Raw genomic sequence first — 22,451 nt, forward strand, 5'->3', positions numbered from 1 at the left:
AATCAAAATTTATTTATTCAATTTAGATGCGACTTAAGGCATGCTTATGAATGTCAAAAACGTTTACAAAATTCGCTAAAGAGCAAAACTACGCCATCCGTTCGCAAGACTACCAGGAGGTCTTGTTAGTTATTAGTTTACTTAATTACAACAGGCCCATCCAATATACCCAACATTGGTAGGGGCACCTTTAGTGGCACCTTTAGTGGGCCAAGATCGGGCAGTGAGGAAGTATACCTACGCCGGCCTTAGTAGTCCAATCCAGGTACTGCTGGATCGGCAGAGTGCAGGAGGATCAACTGCAATTGAAAGCCTGCAATTGGCATGACTGGGAGCGTTAGATTTGATAACACATTAGAACTCCAAAGACTGTCTTATGCGAAAAACTCGCTTTTCATAATGGTCTGCAAGATTTATCCTATTGAATGAAAATATTTTTATAGGAGGCCAATTACATATATTTTGGTTGCAAAGACTACGGTGTTAGTGAGTCAAAAACATTGTGGTAAATTACTTCATGGTGGGTCTTTATAAATGTTGAAAGATAATCCTAATATCCGTGTTTTTATGATAAAATCTAAAAATCCCTGTACTGGAATAATAAACAATTTAATGCTTAAATCTGTAATTTGTTAGTTTAGCTTTAGTTTACAGATCAGTGTGTCCTTACTTTAGTGTCAACAGAGATAACTTCGCAGAGATTGTCGACTTGTATCAAACTATGGAACTCCAGTGCTGAGAAAATATTAACTCGGAACGATTTAATGTACCAGTTTGTCACACTAATTTACTGCTAATCGTTCTTTAGGATTTAATTAAAATCTGCGTGATATCACGTACTTTAAATACAGGATTAACAATAAAAGTAAGTAGCACTGTATTGGTTAAGTTTCTGATGAAACTAGCACCTTTTAGACTCCAAAATCGGCCACAAGTGAACACACACAGATGGTTGTTTACTATAAAATAAAATGATCTACCCTACTTCTCTATTACTAAAATAACAAAGAAACAGATTTAACTCGTGGTAACAAAACCCAGTAGAAAAGTGTCAGTCTTATTATACTATAATCAGAGGATTTAAATACTAATTTAAAATATTTGAATTCTATTATTCTGTTTTGACTATTCAGTAATTCGCATGTTACTTGCAAACTAATAAATGTGACAAAATATTAAAGTTATACTTTCATGAAAGAAGTATAACTAAAAACTTTTTTTTCTATTATAATATAAATATTAATATAATATTTTTAGTTATACTCCGTATATATTCAGAATACTTTCAATGAGATTTTGTAACTGTTTGGATTGTATTTATTCTTACTAATTTCCTTTCGTAATCACGCTTCGTATTCAATTTAAATAAACTCGATCGAATTACAACTCTCCAGTTCCAATGTCCAAGTATTTCTAGTAAAATAAGATTTTCATTTTCTCCCCACTGCGACTAAATAAAATCGAGCGCCGAGACCTCACCTGATGAGCTTCCGGCATTGCAGTATTGGAAAAATGTTTACCGGAGTTTTATCGCGTTACTCCAGTTATCTACAGCTTTTCGTTCGACGTTCAAAATGTTACTTTGAATTCTAAGAAAGCTTTACAAATGTAAAAGCGTAGATAACACTTTACATAAAGTTTCGTAGCATTAACGTAGCGAAAGTTGCTACGTCTAGTAGATAGACTCGTAGCGTTGCAACAAAAAGCTACGATTTTTTTTTATCGAACAGGAGGCAAACGGGCAGGAGGCTCACCTGATGTTAAGTGGACATGGACATTAGATGCTAGAGGGCTCGCGAGTGCGTTGCTGAGGTCGTAAGTTCGAAAGTTATACCTCCAACTGTGTACATTTTTAAGAATTTTCTTTATAAATCCACACTCGTTCAGACTTTTTTTATAACGGCGTACGTCAGTCACCTACTTGTCTAATAAGAAAGATAAATGAGCAAAATAGGTGGCTATAAGGTTGCTTTATTATAACAAGCGACACAAAATTAAATTATATGGTCAATTAATTCCCAACTTATGTTAAAATGACATTTTTCTCAATCTTATGATTGGATCAATAGATCCAGTTAGATCTTTACTATGGATTAATGAAACTAGAGGAGTTTCAATACATAGAATTATTGTCTAATAAATCATAAAATAGCTTTAGATTACATTGGAGGTTATCTATGACTGACCTCATATCTACTAAATGATAATATGTAATTGTATTTCTTAGAACAAATAACACAAGAATATCTATATGTAATAAGATAAATACGTGATTTTTAGTATTATTTTGTTTTTTTTGTCTTAAATGTATTTAATTTATATTTTTTTCATCATCTCAAGTGCCATACAATGTATAATGGAATCTATTACCTCTGGCTTATGAATTGAGCTTTTCATATAAGTTTCATTTTATTTCTTAAACGATGTATCATCATTTCGTCAATTACTTTAAGAATTCATTTCACTTCTTGTTGTTATGCCAAATACATATATTTTTAAAGGAAATTCTTCATTTAAAAATTCTTAGAAAAGTTTTTTCCTTATTTACAAAAACGCGGACCCATTATTACTTTCCGGTATGATCGCTTCGCTACGCATTACCTTATACTTTTACATATAATTTTCCAATAAAATTGATTATTCAAGCAAAAAAGAATCTGACAAAAGTTGATAGATACAAAATATTTTGCATGAATAACATTATAATAACTTGTGTGTTTCTATTGAGATAAAATAATAATGTTTTAGGAGCAAGGTTGTGTAAAGTATACTTTAAAAAACACACCTTGCACGTTACCACACAATGGGGTATGAGGCTGGCAATATGTGAACTTAGTTTTTACGATTTTTTTTCTTGGTAACCATCTCCAAGATAATATTCTACAATATGTAAAATAAAGAAACGGTTGAAAGGCAAAACTGTGTATTTAATGAGCGAAACACACAATACAAGTGTAATATAACACGTTGTTATCACAAATCTTTACAAGTACTTAATTTTTAATAAATTGATCGACCTTGACGTCGTGAGTCGCTATGTAATGATCGAGCCATTTTTCTATAACAGGAATATTCTCTGTAGACCATTTGACTTCCTCGCGAATATTTCTCATTGATTTTTCGATGATATGCTCGGCTGAAGCGAATTCTCCTTGATGTGAAACATAGAGCTTTGAAACTAAATCCAAACCAGTTTGGGTCTTAAATTCACCTGTTGCTGATAATATAAGGTTATCCCATAAATTGGTTTTTGAAGCAAATCTGAAAAAGGCAAAGTTAATAATTACAACTTAATAACATTTTAAATTGCGCCGTTAGGATACGATGTCGCAAATCAAATCAAGGTCTTAGATAAAAAAATCGTATCGTATTTTATAAAAAAATATAAGTAGAATTCAGTTTCAAAAATCATGATCTCATGATATCTTTTTATTTATTAACACTTCGTTGCATGTTTATAGTACAATTGACATAATTAAATATCAAGAAAAGGCAGAGAGAACTTCCAATCAAACACTGAGAAAAAAATACATAAGGTAAGCAAGAAGTGCAAAAATACATAAGAATAAAGCAATGCAATTAAACCGTATGTAAACAGGACAATAATAAAAAAGAACACTTTAAAAAAACGTATACGTGAAATACAATAGTTTAAGATGAGTCAGTAAGTTAGGGTTAGGATAATTTACAAAAAATATACATACTAACGCATTGCATATCATGGAATAATTTATTAGCAAACTTTGGCGGATATACTTCACTATAGAGCGCCAAGACACGAAAGCGTATGAATTATGTATTTTCTTTTATGTTGCTGAAGCGAAGGCAATATTAAGTTTTCCCATTAGCCTCTGACCACGCGACTTGGAAGATAAAAAGCTTGCAAGTACATATAAAGGATAAATCGAACGGCATAGCGATTTTCTTAAATTACTAACTAATATAGTCGCAGTGGCACTCCTAATAAAGGTTAAGTTGCAAATAATATTCTCCTACGGTTAGACTGACGTAAACTTAATATAATTGATGATTTTAAACCGACCGGCTGAAGACAGGTTCAACGGGTATTTTTTTAAATATTCAAGCTTCTTTTCTTCGTTCGAGGATGAATGATTCAGGTGTCAAGTGTAAAGCCATACAAGTGGAATCAAACAATTTTTCTCGTTTACGAATTTAAGAATGACAAATCAGTATATAAATAAATATATAGAAGATGAAGTAAATAGGAAGCTAGTCTAATGTGGCAAAAGGTTCGCGAGTAGATTGACGCCCTAAAGTCAGTACTCTCTACTCTTCTTGAAGTAAAATAAACACTTTGAGTAAAAAAATTAGTTAAGGTAAGCAAGAAGTGCAAAAATACATAAGAAGGAAGCAAATCAATTCAAACGTATGTAAACAGAGAACTGGACAATAATAAAAAAGGAAACTTATAAAAGAAAACATGCACATGAAATATGATAATTTAGGATAAGTCAACGAATGTATCGCAATACAGCGACGAAATACTGCTAGTATTAAAGACTAAACAATTTGATAGTCGAGGTAGCTTTTCCAAAATTTAATAACGTTTGATTTAGAAGAATATTTGTCTATGAGTTCGTAACAGCGTTCTATAATGTATAAATGTATGTGATTAAACAACAAAGATGGATGGTGGCAATGCATTAGCATTACCAACAGTTTACTGGGTATAAATTATAATGCTTTGTTTGTGTACCTTTGTCACATTAATTACAGATTTATTCAAATGTATGAATTGAATAATGAAGCTATATTTATTCTTAAATACTAGCGGACCTAGCTGACGTCATGTACACACATCTTAAATACTAAATTTTAAACATAAAAAAACAAACTAAAACATGTAATTAGTCTAATCTGTATAATATTTATAATATAATTCATAAATTGCATTATTAATAATATCGGCACAATAGAAATAGAAACTCGAAATAAACACATCAGAAAGTAAGAAAAAATAGAAACCATATTATTTTTATCGAACTTAATAGCTGATTAAAATATAAGTAAAAATTTGTTAATGAATAATTATAATAATTTTATTTAATTCTAGATTTTACTTATGGTTGTGTTGTTATTTTGAGTTTCTTTTTGTTAATTAATTATGCAGTTGTACTTTACCCTATGTTGTTACCTTTTTTAGTGTTACATATTAGGGTTGCCTGGAAGAAATCGCTTGTTAGCGATAAGGCCGCCCTCTGGCTAATTTTTGTAACCTTCTTACTTTTTGTTTTTTTTACATGTATACTATGTATATTATGGTAACGAAGTGTAAAATAAATAAATACTCTTGCTGTGAAGCCCGAATGCACATGCAACTGTGTTAATTAAACTATTCGATGAAGTACAATTTGTTTTAAAGTTATCAAATATGACTACTATATTTGTTTTGAGCTTTGAAAAGTTAATAAATTAATCACCGATAATTTAGCATACCCAAAGCTAAAAAGGCTTATATAAAAATTTAAGACATATGTTTGCTTACTTCTCCTTCAAGAAGTCCCAGTGGTTGTCCAGGAAATGGTACAGAGCTGTATACCCAGCTTCATCACCAGTCAGCATACTGAAGATGAGGAACAGGTCTGTCTCAGTGAAATTTCCGTTCCCCTCCAAGATAGTAACATTTAAAAGTCGATTAATTTTGTGCTCATCTATGGGACATCCTGCCAAGGTTTTAAGAAGATATGTTCGTTCACTCTGTTTCCTTGATGATGGAAAGTGGATCACCCTTTGGAGGCCAAATTCCCATTCCTTGTTCGTTCCCCATTTAAAGACTGGGCATATATATGGGTTGGGCATTCTGGAATCGGAAGTTATATAGTCAGTTGCACCACGATTTATGCCATTATTATTACATGGAATCTAATCATAAACGAAAAAATCTATATAATCCAATTTTCTATTATATATTTTTGTCCTATTGGAAATCAAATTCAACTTAACCGTACGAAGGCTTAAAATAGATGTATACTAATCGCAAATAAAAGAAAATTCCATCACGCATGATTGGCGTACAATAGAGACGACCCTACAAATGTTCCCTGACATGTCTGGAATATTTTCATCATACTTTCTCATATTTATTGTGAATAATCGTGGCTCTATTTTTGGATTGAAGTCTTTTACATACTTAGTTGTAAGTTGTGTTAAGATTAACAGATACTATTTTATTTTTACCTGCGTTTAAAACTCAGCAAAACAGCAGATAATTTATCTATATGCGTGATGATAATTATGTCTTTATGAGTGAACTAAAACTATATATTTAATGATCAAAAATCTTACATATTAAAGGATTAATAGTCAATCTAATATACCTAATAAGTAACCTTCAAATTTAATTATTAAAATATATTATAAATTATATAATTATTTTATGCTACGTCCACACTCGCACTAAATCCTCAAAAGCCGGTAACGCTCTCTCTAGCCTCTGGAGAGGCCTATTTGCCTCCCATTCTAAAATACTTACGGATTCCCTTCATCCGGATTGGGCATCTCCATCCACTTGGTATACGCTTCTCGTGCCTCCTCTATACAAGGCTTATACCCAGCATGGCAAAGGAAGTTCTTCGCCAAAGAACAAAGGTTCTTTGTTCCTGTCTCATTTTTGTGATGGAATTCTTCGTAAACAGGGCTTAGGAATGTACGGACATAAGTCTGAAAAAATACTATAGTTTATCAAACCCGCTTTGAAAAACTATGTGATTGATAATAGTGCCTGGGACTACTGCTAGGCTACATCTTATTAATTTGAGATGTTTTATTAAAGTGTTGTTTGACATGGTCATTTTGTATGATGATTTACTATTTTAAAAGAGTATCGAGTGGTTTTTACGCCACTGCCGGCTTTTTCTATCGGCCTACACCCTCTGTCTTCTTTGCCGATGAGTAGGGATGTCTACCGATTCAAATTTAATGACGTGAAATAAGTGATACCTGTATATTCCAAAAAAACATTTTTTTTTATTTAAAAAAATCGATGAATTTTATTGACAGTTTTTTTAAATTATAATGTATTATGTCACTTTTATGAAACATACTTTTATTTTATAATTCTCTAATTGTTACATAGTTCATATACGGGCAGGGCTGATTAAAAGTGAGAACGCTGCTCGTTAATCTAACATAAAGTGACACTTGTAGTGTTAAAAGGAATCAATCTAAATTAAATATTGTTCGATAATAATTTTTTGTGTTTTGCGCTCGCAGAATACATTCGCTAACTAAACCAGACGACATCAATATCGATATTTCTTCGACATACATTTTCTTTCCCTTCCTAAATAAGGTAAATATTAGACTAGAAACAATAACTAATTATGATCAAACAAAACTCTGAAATCCAAAATAGCCAATCAATAAGAGAAACACGATCCTAATAAAACACAAAGATCTATTAGCATACCAACTTACCCTAAATTTCTCCTTAATGCATGAACAAATATGTCTGCCAATGTGATCGATCATCGTGAACACAGGCTCCCATACTAAATGGTCTTTCTCATTGTTCAAGAAAAGAGTCATGTTGAGTGCAGTGGCGAAGGAGAGTTCTCCAGCGAATGCCAAATTCCAGGCGTCATGCAGGAGTTTCGCTCTTGTTAATGCTGGAATGGAGAGACGCTCCTCGCTTTGAAGGTACTGTAGGAGGAGATTCCAGTTCTCTTGATCGTAGTTCACTGGGAATGGAGCTATAAAAGAGATATATGTTATATTAAAAATTAAAAAAAAAAACTATCGTTATCCTTTTTAAGTTAGACAGCTGCAGCTGAGTTTCATCACCGTCGAGGCAGGTGATAAATTTCCACATGTCATTTTTCTTTTTTCTTTGAAAGCGAGAATAAAGAAATATATGCAACACCAATAACGTGACTAGGAAGAAAGAAGAAGAATACTCAACTTACCGATTTCTTCTGGATTGACGATTATAAAATGCTCCTTGCTCGGCATTTTCTCTAACGTTGTGTCTTTTTCCTTCATCCATACGTCAGGTACAGTTTTACTGAAGTCCAGTTTTTCACCACGGATGACCACTAGAGGGAGCCACCAACTCATTTTATCTGCGTTGGGAACGTCGTGTGGACGCTCGCGAAGGTATACTTTCTGCATGAAAAGAATACTGTCATTTCAACAGGTAATTTCAGATATGACATTGTCAATTGAGTATAATAAGTAAAATACTGTATCTGAAAATTTGTAAAGAATCAGTTGCGCTAGAACCTTCTAGAACTGGGCCTCAAGCTTCTGAATCTGTTTCTGAATTTGTCAATCTAATGAAGAAGAAGAAGGCAAGAAGGTGATCAGCCTTCTGTGCTCAACCCTCAACTTTTTGGGCCTAAGGCAAGCCGGTTTCCTCACGATGTTTTTCACCGTTGAGTGATTGTTTAATGCGCACATAGAAAGAAAATCCATTGGTGCACAACCGGGTATCGAACCTTCGTCCTTAGGGATGAGAGTCACACGCTAAAGCCACTAGGCCAATACTGTTTATCTGAAATATGTACAATTAAATATTAAATTTAAATATTGTTTATCCCTTGTGTAAGATTTTTGTCCCCCATTATCTTTGCAGGCCCATTATTTTATACTTTTCGAAAAGACGAAAACAAATAGTTTCTTTTAAAAGTGAACGTAGCAATACGAAAACGTTTATGAGAAACCTTTTACTAAGTCGTGACTTATGAGATACCTGAGAAACATGTGCAGTATTCCTATTATAGTTTCTATCGACTGTAACCAAAGGTAGTCTATCCTGCTCAATCCAGCTCATAGCAATCGTCTTTATGTCGACGCCTTTTGGTATTTTACCATCTTCATGAGCCGCTGCATTTAATGCATTCCATATATCATCACCAGTGAAGGTTTTGAAGGCTCTGAAAATTCATTTTTATTTTTATCTGCAATTCGTTTGCTTGTAGGTGTGAGTCACACCAGCCGGCTTTTTACGATAACGTGAAGATGGAGAAGTTCCTTAGGGAAAATCGAACCAGAGGTCAATATGATGATGTACTGATTCATCACGTTTAATTATGTTACATCCTTAATGTGTCGTCATCTTTCAGTTACATCAATTGACAGTATCTGTATGAAATTGTACTTCTAAGGGCCTGTTTCACAATGTATGGATAAAGTGCCAAATAGCTATGCAACACATAAATGATTCGAAAGATAAAAGTACCAAATAAGATACTTCGAATTTCATGACGTATAGCGCTATCTGACAGTCGTGAAAAGCAAAAATACTATTTATCCTACCAATAAGTAATAAATAGCTTAATTGGAACTTATCCGGACATTGTGAAACAGGCCCTTATACTGACATAATAACGGACTAAAATTAGATCAATCAGGGTCATTGACGTCCTGAATAAAAATATAAAGAAATTAAACAAATCAAGTGATTTGTTTACCAATCGTTAGAGTTATTATAAAAGAAATGTTATTCCGCCGTTATAGAGTATCTGACTGATAGATTTTAATTTCTTAAGTTTTCGAGACAGTCTTTTGTTTGTGTGTTTAATAAAGGAAAAATCATATTTTCTGCACCTTTTATTAAAGGTTTTTATATAAGTTAGCACGGAAAACGATAGTGAAGTCTTAGTGGGTAGACAGCACAAATGGATGCCTAATTAAGTTTACTTATTTTATATAAAAATACTTTTTAATCAAATTATTTTTTGTTTTATTATTTTGGTTGTTATTTTCGCGATACATAAAAAATAAACTCACTTTTCCCTTATAAACATTCGCATACCCTTTTTAAAGGTATCAGCCCCAAGCGTGTAGTTGAAAACTCGGAATAGAAGCTCGATCTTGGTACAAGTCGTCTCCTGCTTCAAGCCTGTGATTCTGGAGTGAGGGTATCTCTTGCTGAACTCATAATATATCGAGTATAGTACTGTTATTGGCCACTGCCTGTCCATCTCCGAGTCGTTAATCTGAGGAAAATTTAGAAATAGGCACTATTCCATAAGAAATTCAATTGTATCGTTTCAAATAAATTACTCATTTGTCTCTTATCATCTCAGGGTAAACTGAATTAGAGTGAAAGAGATTAAGGATTCCTTTAAGATAAATAAAAAAATTATATAATTAATAGAAGGTTAAGTACGTAGTGACTTTTTTATTCAAAGTGGCGTTTGTCTTTGGATGAGACTACATCTTCACTCCAACTTTAAAGGATTCTGGACTAGTCGTTCCACCGACCGACCAGCCCGAAGGCACCTGTAGCTAATATCGAGATGTTGCATATGCGAAGCACTTTGTCAGCGCTGATAAAACCTTACCTTTAGAGCAATATCAGCTGCAATGTACCCAACCAAACCCTTGTTGACGTACGCATCGCTCCACCATGCAGGGCTGGCGAGGGCTCCAAGCCATAGGTATGTCACCTCTTGTTCTACGATCTGGTATCGACGGTTTGTTAAATCACTTTCCCTGATAATAAATTGTATGTTTTTTTAGTATTGACTAGCTTAATTTAAGTTCAGTTTTTTATAATTCTTAATGGGCCGCCAACGCACTTGCGAACGCTCGGTCATTGGTGATCCATGGGCGGCGGTATTACTTAATATCAGGTGAGGCACCGGCCCCTGTTCTATAAAAATTTGTGTATTACTTATATTATACATCTTTCTCGATTCTAGGCTCCAAAATGGATTAATTTGTTTTATAAAACAATAAAATATATACAAGCACAGAAAGCCTCCTTGTAATTGGTATTAATTTTTTATCCATAAAATATGTATGAGCGTATATACCGTACAAACGACTATGAAAAGGGCGCACCTATTTCGATTCGATCCCCTATAAGATATTAATTGAAAAATTCGCTGAAAATATTTTTTTATTGGTTTTTGAAAAGCTATTATACAATTATTATTAAAGTTGTCTGGAAGAGATTTCTTATCGATAAGGTTATTCTCAATACATACTTGAATACAATAAGTCCCCAGTTATCAGCCGGCTTCGCACCCAAATAGTATGGTAATGCAACTACATCCAATTTCTTCAGGGGCAAGGGGACTTGCCAAAAACTCGCAACTTCTTTGAAAACACGAGCCAACTTCTCGTTCGTTCCTTCCAAAGCCGTCAGATATTCTGGTCTACCCCAGACACGTAACTCTAAAAGAGTTGCGAATTAGAGATGGTAATTGATTTAAATAATTGCTTTTGTTAATTTATTTTTATTATACTTATATAACAGCTGCAATGTATGTCACAGAGATTTAGAGCGAAGTATGTTAAACATATAGAAAATGGACAAAGTAAGACACACAAAGATAAGAGCCGACACTATAGTTTTAACTTTTGCTCAAAAACCGAAATGGCATTGAGATGACCATGTAGCGAGAATATCTAGCAGTAAGTGGACCAAACGAGTTACCCAATTGAAAGGACCACCAGGCAAAAGGCTGAAAGGGAGACCCTTAGACCGCTGAGAAGATGATCTGAAAAGATCAGCTGGCAAAAACTGGCACTGCATAGCACAAGACCGACAAAATGGGCATCTTTGTAGGCGGCCTATAACCAAACCCTGTTAATTCATGAATAAATAATATTATATATATATATATATATATATATATATATATTTATGATATATATATATATATATATTACTCATATTATCATATTATGTATAACAAAAATTAAAAAAATAACAACTACCAAAAATTGTAAAACTGGACATAAATAGGCTTATTATTATGATTCATATTACAACTAAAACGCAAATTAAAATGTAAAGAATTTACGTGACCTGTTTTCGTTATCAGTTAGGTATTCATTACTATAAATGAGATGATAGAATTTACTTCGATTGAAATCGTAAAACTGCTTGTAAAGTTTACGAATTAACCGTGATGACGGCCAAATATATCTATAGAAAAGTTAATTAGAAACATTTAAAAACAAATCCAATATCAAAAATTCAAGGGCTTACAGTTCTACGCCCGTTTTTTAATATAGAACTCGGATGTAAGGCGAATGAAAGAAAATTGAAAATCGACCTGTGTTCCATGCATACAAAATGTTAGAATCATAAAATATGAGATTAATTCAGAATTTTATCTCCTGAGGTTTATAAGATCACATAAAGTCGCCTATAACTTTTTGTTCGCGACACATTTCGGCTCATGTTTAATGTTCGACTTAATGACAAAGTACTTGGCTATTTACGATCGGTAGTATATTTACTTGAGAGCTTTTTCTTTAATCCATTTGGTTTTGATTGAATATCTATTTATAGACTTCTGTAACTGTTTAGTATTCACATAGCGACTGCAGATTCGTATCTAAATCTATACAGTTCCCGAAACTAGTTTAAGTGGTAGCAATTTATCATAAAGATACCGCTCATAAAAACGAATATCCTGCAAATTTCTTCACGATACTAAACCAAAAAAAACGTGTTTAACTGACTTAGGCCCGTGTATGTAAGTATATATATGGAATTAATCCTAAAGTAAACAGTTACCAAATATAACAATAAAACTTAATTCACAGAATTATGGTTGGGTCAAAATTGCTCTTACGGTAATCATACTAGGGAGGCCCTGTTGTGGCAGTAGATTACAATTATTCCTTGGTATATGTTTAACACATTGAATATTTAAACAATGGATACAAAGTGATCACGGGAAACCAAAACTTTTTTGATGAATTTTATTAAGTAATTATGAATGTTTGAATGAATTTTTTTTTCTGATCCGAGTGGTCGGTATACAGCACATTCGGTGCCTAATACTCGGATCCGAGAGCTACGGATGGCAATGGTTTTAAAAAAGCGAGATGCACGGATCTGAGTTGGCGGCACCGCTACTATGACCTCCACTCGGATCCGAGAAAAGAGCACTTAATATGTTAAACATTTTTTTTAAATCAATTCAATTGTATTATTTTGCTGAAACATCTATCTGTTACAGATAAGTGTTAACATTGACAGAGATAATTCGTTATAAGATTCCACCCAGGTGTTTATTCATACTTTATTGTTTAAAAGGGCTTTTCTGCTGGTCTGCACAGGAGTACTGCTTACCTATATTATTTCCATTGTCATCTTTGTAATGGGTAGAATTCCCAAGCTGGGTAAGGTGTGCAATCACAAATCCGAACGCAAATGTCGACATCGGAGGTGTGTCTTCAAACACATCTTTCACTGCACCTGGCTCGTTTTCTCTGGTAAAAGATATTCTGAGTTTAATTTTTTTTTATTACAAAATTTTCATTTACACATATCCTTGAAGTCTTAGAATTTTAAAAGCCTCTTAAGGCTACACTATAGACTACAGAAAATGTAATTTACCTTTTTAATCTTTAGAAGGTATTATTAGCGACTTACATTTCCATTGTTTTGGCCACTGGAGTATTGCTAAGTGCCACCATATCCTTTGGTCTGGCAATACTCAACTCGAATGGTGTTTTGTAGCTAGGCTCGTCGAAGCATGGAAATAGATGTCTTGCGTTGTTTGGACGAAGTTGGGTTCCTGCTACCATCCTAGAAATTGCAATCATTTGCAGCATAAATGTTGTCCTACCAACTTGTGTCGTTTGTATATTTCTTAGGTTTAAAGACTTTATTTCTCAAAAAAGATAACAATGTCACTAACATGAAAATAATACCTTAGATTACATTATAGTCGTTCTTAAAATAATCACAATAAAAAGATAGCCGTATACGCAATAAACAACTTAAAAGTAATAGAAACCAAAGAAATATGAATTGAAAGTAATTATAAGAAATATTATAATTATTATATAAATATTCACTTATCTCAGATTTAAATGAATTGAAAGAAAAAATATTTTTTATATTTGTGGGTAGTTATTACACAGCTATGCGCCTTTGTACGTAAACATGTTTTTGCCGCAGTTCGTACGTATTGTAGTTGGCGTTGTTCGTAAGTTAAAATATTGTAAAAGCAACTTGATAATTGAAACGGTACTAGATGATCCGACAGACGTCAAGTACACGTCTTCAATACAAAATTAAAGTTAAAAAACAAACAAAATACATGTAATAGTAAATAATCTCAACCAATCTCAAATCCAATTAAACACTATTTCTTGCATTATGGCTTTGTCGGGAAAGACATCATGTCGTGGCATTGTTCATAATATCGGCACAATCTAATAGAAACTCGAACCACAATAACCGACCAACATCACACTAAACCATATATATATGTATATATAGAGAGAGAGAGATTTACCGTTCCTCATCCTGCTCAGTTTTGTAAGAAGACTTGAAAAAGCCGTCCATAGAAGCAGTTTGCATTCTTCCTTTAAAACTAAAAATCAGCTCGCCTTTGGATGATTTAGGTACTGTTTTTTCCAATAGAAGAGTTAGTATCGGCTTCTTCGCATCCATATTCATCTCTTTTACACCTACTAATTCAAGTTTATCTCTAAAAAAATATGAAAATACTTTACATAGGTAGTTTGAAGTAGATAAGTACATTTAATGCATGATGTATTTGCCGATCCCAATTTCAGTTTAATATTTTTATACCAAGCAATATCAGTGCTACGGATAATGAAAAACTTCATCTAAAAATCTTTTCATTAGACGTCATTATGATTATCTGTATTGCAAGACAATTGTTAAAAATTGAGGCAATTTTTGCTATAAAAGAAAAAGCATTTTTTTTTAAGAAAAGAGGACGCAGAAGGCTCACTTGATGTTAAGTTATACGGCTGCAACACTCAGAAGGCCAGAGTATTACAACACCCAATTTTAGTGGCTTGACAGCCTTTTCAGCATAGGTACTGTTCTTGAAGGAGCCTAAGTTGAATTGGTAGGGAAATACATCAGGGTTCCACACAGTGAAGTGCGGCAAAAACTGCCTTAAACCCTCGGTTGTGGAACGATGGACGTCGAGATTCTGGAACTACAGGTGAATCCGGACAATTCCCCTGAACTCCCTGGTAAATGTAGTAGTAGAAGATGCAGTGACCCCAAATCTCTCTGCATCGTCACGGGATTAAGGCACTCGGAAACTGACTGGTCTTCGACTATATTTTGAACTGCACTTCATTCAATACGTGTGCACAAAGCTTCAAGTCATGTGAATTTAAAGAAGATTTTCATTTATTTAAGAAAGAAGAAACTTACCCATTTCGAAGCACAACATTATGCTCCGTGATCTCAAGGTCATGTGAGCAATGGAGGCTGATTTCATCAGAATCCTCAAGCCAGGTGACATTGATTTGAACACGACCGTTGAACACTGCATCATCTAAATATGGTTCCAGCTCTATATTATAGCTGTTTGGTTTTACGGTCTTGGGTAATCTGGTTTCCAGGGTGAGAGCATGTGCGTTGTTAAGATCTATGCTCCTTGTTTTTATGATGTGAAGGTTTTTAAGATTCTGAAAACGTTTTGGTTGTAAGGCGCGCCTTGTTTGCAAAATGAATAAAAGAGAAAGTACATATTATATATTTATCTGTGTGATCTATAAACATATATTATATACTAGCGGATCTTACAGACATTGTCCTAAACATGCATACGAAAAATTGTGGTTAGATTCAAGACTCAAATCGAAGTAATAATTTTACTACGCATTATTATCATCTTATCTTTATTTATGAGCAAAAATCTGCCTTTTCATACATTTTTACAACTTACATTCTGTTATAATTTTTATATAATTTTGTTTGTATTTACTAAGATGCTAACATGGTGATGTTTGTTACTATAAGTACTTTAAACATTGTTAATACTTGATACTGTTGTTGATCTCAGAAATGTTAGCTAAGAAGAACGTAGATTGAACACAAAAATAGTTCTAGACAAAAATTGTAACTAACTCAAATTAACCTGATCTTTGGAATTTGTTTACGAAATAATAGTTTAATATTAGTATTATAGCAAAAGTGCTACGTTTCCGTAAATTTTGTCACTATAAATGTATAACCTTAATAAGTGGATCAACAATTACGGAAATTACGGACCTTATCCGGTGGAAGGGCGTGGGCGAAGGCGCACAGACATCCTAACACAGTAATCAGCTTCATACCTGCAAAATATTTAAGCATTTAACGGCAAAGGAAGTTTCAATAATTTTTCATCATTGCATCTAAGTTTTAAAAAGGGGGAAAAAATACGTAATGACGTTGTTTCGATAGCGTAGTAAGAAAAGTCTGATCTGTATAAGACAAGTAAAGATGTGTGTGTGTGTGTACTGGTGAAGTGAAGAAACTTCTTACTTTATTTTTCGAATCATCTATATGCAACTTTACAGAAATTGGGTAAATAAAGTTTAACAAAAGGCTCTTATTATCATAGACATGAATACAAATAATACAATCATTTCATTTTACCTTATTACGACTAAGATTATTTCAATAATTGTAATAGAATGATTACTATCATTATTATCGTTATTATATATTTTGATTATTAATGGCTACGAATCTTTTTGAATCAACCGTGGTATGGACAAGAAAAAGATGGCGCGTAAGGGAAAAATGTGACGCGTAACCGAAAAATGTGATGGTAATTTTTTTTCCAACGCTGATACAGACGTTTCACTTCAAAAACTTTTACGGGAACTGTACAGTAAACAGTAATAAGATATATTAAGAAACTACATTTTTGTAAAGTTCTACCAATAAAACTTAAGAGGGACTTCTGCCCCTACCAGAATGCTCGCCAGTGCATTGTCAGCCTTTTAAGAACTGGTACGCTATTTCTTGAAGGAGCCTAAGTCGAAATGGTTTCGAAATACTTCAGTGGGCAGCTGGTTCCACAAACTAGTGGTGCGTCGCAAAAAAACGCTCAGTGGTCGAAGGGCGGACATCGAGGTGAAATTTCGTATTCTGCCTTGACGTCCGATGATGAAACTCTCTGACACTCTCTATCGTATATACGGTAAAAGATGCAGATATCTCTATTCAACTGTGTTTTACAATTTTCGGAGACTCGTCTTAACTTAACTCGTTCCCACAATTTTGTTTCCACACAGTTTTTAATAGATCCATTATAGTGTAATTACTTCTTTAAAAGCATTGCATTCACTACCATTATACAATACTTTCCTGTTTTAAGGGCTATATACAAGCTGTAATATACATATACATACCCGTTTGATTACTTTTTATGAATCGATCTATATATTTGCAGGATATGACAGTTTCATGTGAAAAAGTCTCATTCCAGTAGGTTCGGCTATATTAAACAAATAAAGTACTTAATTCTCGTCTTATTATGAGAATGGGAAAGACCAATTTCCGCGCTAAATTGATTTATTTGTTTCTTATATAAGTCTGTATTTTATGTTAAACAAGTATTTTCTGTGTATAGACTTTAAGATTTTACAGTGAAACTTAATGCTGCTAAAGTATGCTAGATAGATAGATGTGTAAGGTTTCATATTAACCAAAATATTACGAAAGTATCAAAAAAAATATTTTTGTCACGATGTGTTAAAGCATTTTTGGAATAGTATTAAACATTGTTAATATTAAACTATAATAGCTTTGATTCTAAAATTTCCCCTAGATCCAATTTGGTAGATGCAGTGATGACCTAGCGGCTTCATCACCGAGGTCGTAATTTCGATACGGCTGTGTACCAATGGATGTTCTGCCTTTATGCGTATCTAACAGTGACATATGGTGAAGGAAAAGTTCGCGAGGAAACCGGCATGCCTTACAAACATAAGAAATATTATAAGCAAAATAAATGAACAAATAACAAACACAAAAATCTTAGCCCTTAAAAGTTTTTTTTTATTTTATTTTTTATTTTTTGTACTCCTACAGCTAACACAAAATACATATAATATCAAACAAATACACCGAGAACATAGCCACAGATGGTATACATGATATGTTATAACTAAAAAGATTTACAAAAAGGAACAAACAAACAAAGTATTCAATACAATTAACTAACTGATTAAATTTAATTAATTAAGCCTAAATTGGTTGTGTTGTGTAATGGTGTAAAGTGTGGGTGTGTATGTGTGTCGTTTTTAAAGATTTTAGAGATAAAATTCGTGGTAAACCTTACGTTATCATAGTATCACGGTATTCGGTGGATCTTTCTATATTATTATTTGAACAACACTTACCAAACGTGTTGTGTCAAGGCGGGGCGAATATCTGAACTGTGACCGAGCACAATCAGCCAATTGGTTGCAGGATATCTTCCATTTACTCTGACGACACTCATATTGTCACTTGTAATCTTATTAGCATATCTGGAGGTGTCATCAAAATAGCTTTATACTATGTTATACCTGTCTTGAAGAGTGTGAGACCACAATAGTAATGTGCACATTACGTACTTGTCTTACTAGAATATCTAAAATCATTAATTTGTATACCACATGTTGCCTTTAAATACATATTTATAAACTAAGTTTTCGTTGTTTTAATATGATGCTAATGAACGCAATAAATCACAGGAGCGTGGGTTTTCTTTGTAAAAGTTGTGTTTTTTATTCTAAACAGCTATTATAAAATGTATTGAATTTATTTTATGTTATACTTTAAAATTATACAAGAAAATATGACTTCACAAATTGTACACACATTTTAAGCATAAGCAAGCTAACAAGGGGAAAGTCAAATAAATAAAATAACAAATAAATAACTAAATAGAAACTTACACCTCATCGAACCCATGCTGTTCTGGAAATTTTATTGTATACGACGTGTTCAAATACTTTACCAAAAGTGTTTAGAATACAAATTCATCTATAGTTGCAAACTTACCCTGCTCCACACGCCGACTTTCGCTTAGGAGCCTGCATATAGGATAAGGGAGCTGATTGGCTATGGGCAGCTAGTCCACGGCCACCTGTTTTAGGAGAAAACCAGAGCAAATAGGTTATGTGCAGGACGCAACTAAAACCATCCCACTGCGCCACTTAACCCCCAGGACTCCTTCACGGTACTAGCATCTAGTACTAGGTCCCAGCGCACGGTACAAAAACGCGGGAGGTCATTTACCGTCCACCAAACTTTCATTCTGCTGACCTCTCCATACCCGTAATAGTTCCGCTAGTGGGCTTAGTGGCGCCAAATACGTAGAGTATTAGACCAAGAACACGGTCCACAATCTTGCGAATTTTAATCCACCATTTCCGCCTTGGGAATCTCACGCCATGGCCACGCCAACCTATCTGGTGGTAGGGTGGGATAGTATAGGCCTGCGTCTATGCTACGATGTGATGGTACCGTAGACCCAGACAAATGTCAAACAATTAAACGGGGGTAAACAATACAATGAATAAATCCTGCTAACTGGTCATAGCATCTCTGCTTTTAAATGAAGTGAATAATGTAGGTTTTCCAATTTTCAATGGACGTTCAATTTGACTGAACATTCAAGGTTCATTCCAATTCACGATAATGAACGTTCAATGCGTTTCATTTCGTGCATATTATACTTCGGAAGTAATTGCTTATATTTGCTGAATAAGTTGAATTCATTTATCATTTGCGTTAATTGAAATAGGAATAAAATATGCTTGGCTGGGCTTAGTTGGTAACACACGCACATTGTCCCAACCCGAGAGTCCTAGATTCCAGTTCAAATAAATAATTGATTAAGATTGGAAAACATTGTAACCACACGTTGCCGTTTCGGTAAATTCTCAACAAAAGGCACACAAATGTCAGTCGTAAAGATAAGGAGAAAATTAGTATGGGAAAAGCATTAATGACTTATACTTCTCAATACGGACAAACACTCGCTAAGAAATTTTAAAATTGAAGGTGAGTTACACATTTAGTAATAAGTAAAATTGGCAAAGATTTATTCAATTTCAAAATGCGTCTAGAGTGTCCATGGGTGGCGGTATAACATAAAATCAGGTATCTTCTCCTGTTAGCCCCTGTTATTTAAAAAAGAGGACGTGTGTTCAAAGTACACATGTCACAAGTGAAACTTATTGGTAAATAAATTATTACTAAGGTAAAAGCCGCAATAGATGATCATGTACCAGTATATGATCACTCCTTGTATTTGTATACCTATATTCAGACTTTTTACACAGTAATTATATTTCACCCGCCGGTGCACTCAAAAAAACCAATTATATACAAAGTAATTTATTATAAAATTACAAATTAACATAGTGTTCTGAAGCGCGATGCTTACAAAAATGCAATTCTAAACTAAGTAAAGTACGATATCGATGCGTCGCCGATGGCCTCCTTCATCAGCATAAATCGTATATCGTCAGGTGCAGGGCTGGCACATAAATAAAATAAATATATATAATATAAATTATTTTGACTTGCAGTCCAATTCAAATACCCCATAGCCTATATTTACCGTAGAAGGAAGCAAATAGCGTTCTTATAACATCTGTTGGCACCTTTCATCAGGCGTTAATTAATGTACGAATCGAGGTGCATGCCTCATTAGCGATCATCAAAGGGGCACGAGAAATGAGATCATTACACACCTGTAAGATTGGCGATATAGAGTTTAAGCATGTTCGGCGTCATTAGAGAATTATGATGCAAGGACTAATTTCACTAATACGCCTTTGGTGTACCTTAAACGTGTTTAACGTCAGGTCAAGAAATTAACAATAATTGTCTTCTTTATTTGGACTTTGTTTCCTTGTATTGATTTAGCATGTTTTTTGTTTTGTGTTGTGTTACCAGTAAAAAAAATAACCATTAAAAATGTGCAATTGCTGTATTTTTATCTAATAAGTCTTCTGTTTCTTGTCTGCTGTCTTCCTTATTTCCTGATGTTGTATAAAATTAATTAAGAGTTATTTATTATTGTATATATCTTATGTTTGTTACGACATTTACGCTCTCAACAATTAAGCAATGTATTATTGTATTCTATTAGGTATAAATATGTATCGTACGCTTGCATATATCTTTATACATTAATAAAAGTCGAGTTGGTTCGAAAACATATTCGAGAATGGTAGGACTCATTTATTGTATTTATCTCGGTCTTATATGAGAATAACTAAGAAAGAAAATAAAAAATCCAATACAAAATATTCATCGGTTTCGTTTTACAAATATTTAGGACGACATATCAAATGTTAATCCCGTCGATCTCGCCTCAAAAAGAACGTATTAAAATACATTTTTCGATTCGACATCTTATATCCAAAATCTTCTGATGGCGTATTTTAGATTTAAAATGATAGAGGTATTTTTCTATTAATTTTAAAATTAACGGGATGGATTACCCTGATGATGACAGGTTACGGTAGATTCTTGTCGTATCACAGGTTCAAAGTTAGACAAACTGCTGCCTGCTTTCCTTTCCTTGCCTGTGCTACAACCTTATTATACCGGGGTCTCAACTTTGTATATCTCTTTCATCATCAGTCTCCCGGGTCTCCAGGCTTTCGCAGAAAGAGGAGGAGGGAGAGTCGCAGGCTGCAGCTAGGCTAATACTGCTTAAGCTTAAGTTATACATAGACAATTGTATTAATTACCTAGGACGACAATATTGCTAAAAAACATATATATCTTGAAGCTACTTTGTGAGGAACTTTATAGAAAAAACGTGTACAATTTTCCTGAATCACACGTTTTATGGGGCCTTGTAGTTGAAACCTATTTTATCTTTATTGCGGACGTTGTAATGAAGGAAATTCCGTTTTAAATCGCCTACATTTTTTCTTAAACGTTTAGGTACTATAAGTTGGGCTTGCTTCAGCTTGCGGCACACATCACTGAGGTCGTAGGTTTGATCACCGGCTGTACACCAATTTATGTCTTATGTTCGCTTTTAACGTTCGCTCGTACGGTGAAAGAAAACATTGTAAGGGAACCGGCATGCCTTATACCCAAAAAGTCAAATTTGCGCGTCAGGCACAGAAGGCTGATTACCTACTTGTTCATTAGAAATCTGGGGCCTAGACCTATAAGATTGTAGCGCCATTAGTATGCATAGATTCCATTAAGATGTAGTTCAATTATTTTCAATTATTTATTTAAAAAAAAACTACTAAATAATAGCTTGGAAAAAAGTTTCTTCGCATTTTTTAAGAAAATTATAACATTTTTAACATAATTTATTTACATTTAACTAAAGTATGTAGGTACCATTTTATTAGGTAACTTTTGGCCTTCTTGTGGGTAGGGACATGATCCTATTGCTATAGAAAATTTGGGGCTTCTGATCAAAATTCCGCGACAATAGGTTTTCTCTCTCGTAATGAAATAAGTAAAATACGTTTATTTCGGAACATAAGATCATCAAGGTATCACTTATTCCACGTCATTAAATTCGAACCTCTAGGCATCCCTACTCATGAGCAAAGAAGACAGGGTGTAGGCCGAGAGAAAAAGCCGGTATAAAAAGCTCTCGGTACTCTTTTAATAAAGCAAGCCTTCAAATAATACTACAATATTTAAAACAAATATAGCAAATTAATGTTAACCTGACACTACCTAAAGAATTCCGAAAACACCGAAACACGTAGAT

At 33.7% G+C, this 22,451-nt stretch overlaps 1 protein-coding gene across 1 annotated transcript; it reads right to left on the minus strand.

Moving 5' to 3' along the window:
* Window positions 1-2,906: 2,906 nt before the first annotated feature.
* Window positions 2,907-18,201, minus strand: LOC111001423 (aminopeptidase N). The gene is made up of 15 exons (XM_022271322.2): window positions 18,103-18,201; window positions 15,980-16,044; window positions 15,137-15,393; window positions 14,235-14,429; window positions 13,364-13,519; window positions 13,061-13,200; window positions 10,956-11,145; window positions 10,308-10,458; window positions 9,751-9,959; window positions 8,711-8,894; window positions 7,926-8,124; window positions 7,438-7,712; window positions 6,494-6,681; window positions 5,507-5,821; window positions 2,907-3,261 (listed from the first exon to the last, which is right to left on the minus strand). The coding sequence occupies exons 2-15, from the start codon at window positions 16,040-16,042 to the stop codon at window positions 2,994-2,996; spliced, it is 2,790 nt and encodes a 929-aa protein (XP_022127014.2). The 5' UTR covers window positions 16,043-16,044; window positions 18,103-18,201; the 3' UTR covers window positions 2,907-2,993.
* Window positions 18,202-22,451: the final 4,250 nt, after the last annotated feature.

Source organism: Pieris rapae, chromosome 7, assembly GCF_905147795.1.
Source record: "Pieris rapae chromosome 7, ilPieRapa1.1, whole genome shotgun sequence".
Taxonomy (NCBI): Eukaryota; Metazoa; Arthropoda; class Insecta; order Lepidoptera; family Pieridae; genus Pieris; species Pieris rapae.

Bases quoted from the DNA above. Each gene is read 5' to 3' on its own strand.
- LOC111001423 (XM_022271322.2), bottom strand. From the start codon at position 16,042: ATGAAGCTGATTACTGTGTTAGGATGTCTGTGCGCCTTCGCCCACGCC. The intron at 15,394-15,979 runs GTCCGTAATTTC...AAACGTTTTCAG, and splicing joins ACGCCCTTCCACCGGATAAG to AATCTTAAAAACCTTCACAT. The intron at 13,201-13,363 runs GTAAGTCGCTAA...ATCTTTTACCAG, and splicing joins GTGGCCAAAACAATGGAAAT to AGAAAACGAGCCAGGTGCAG.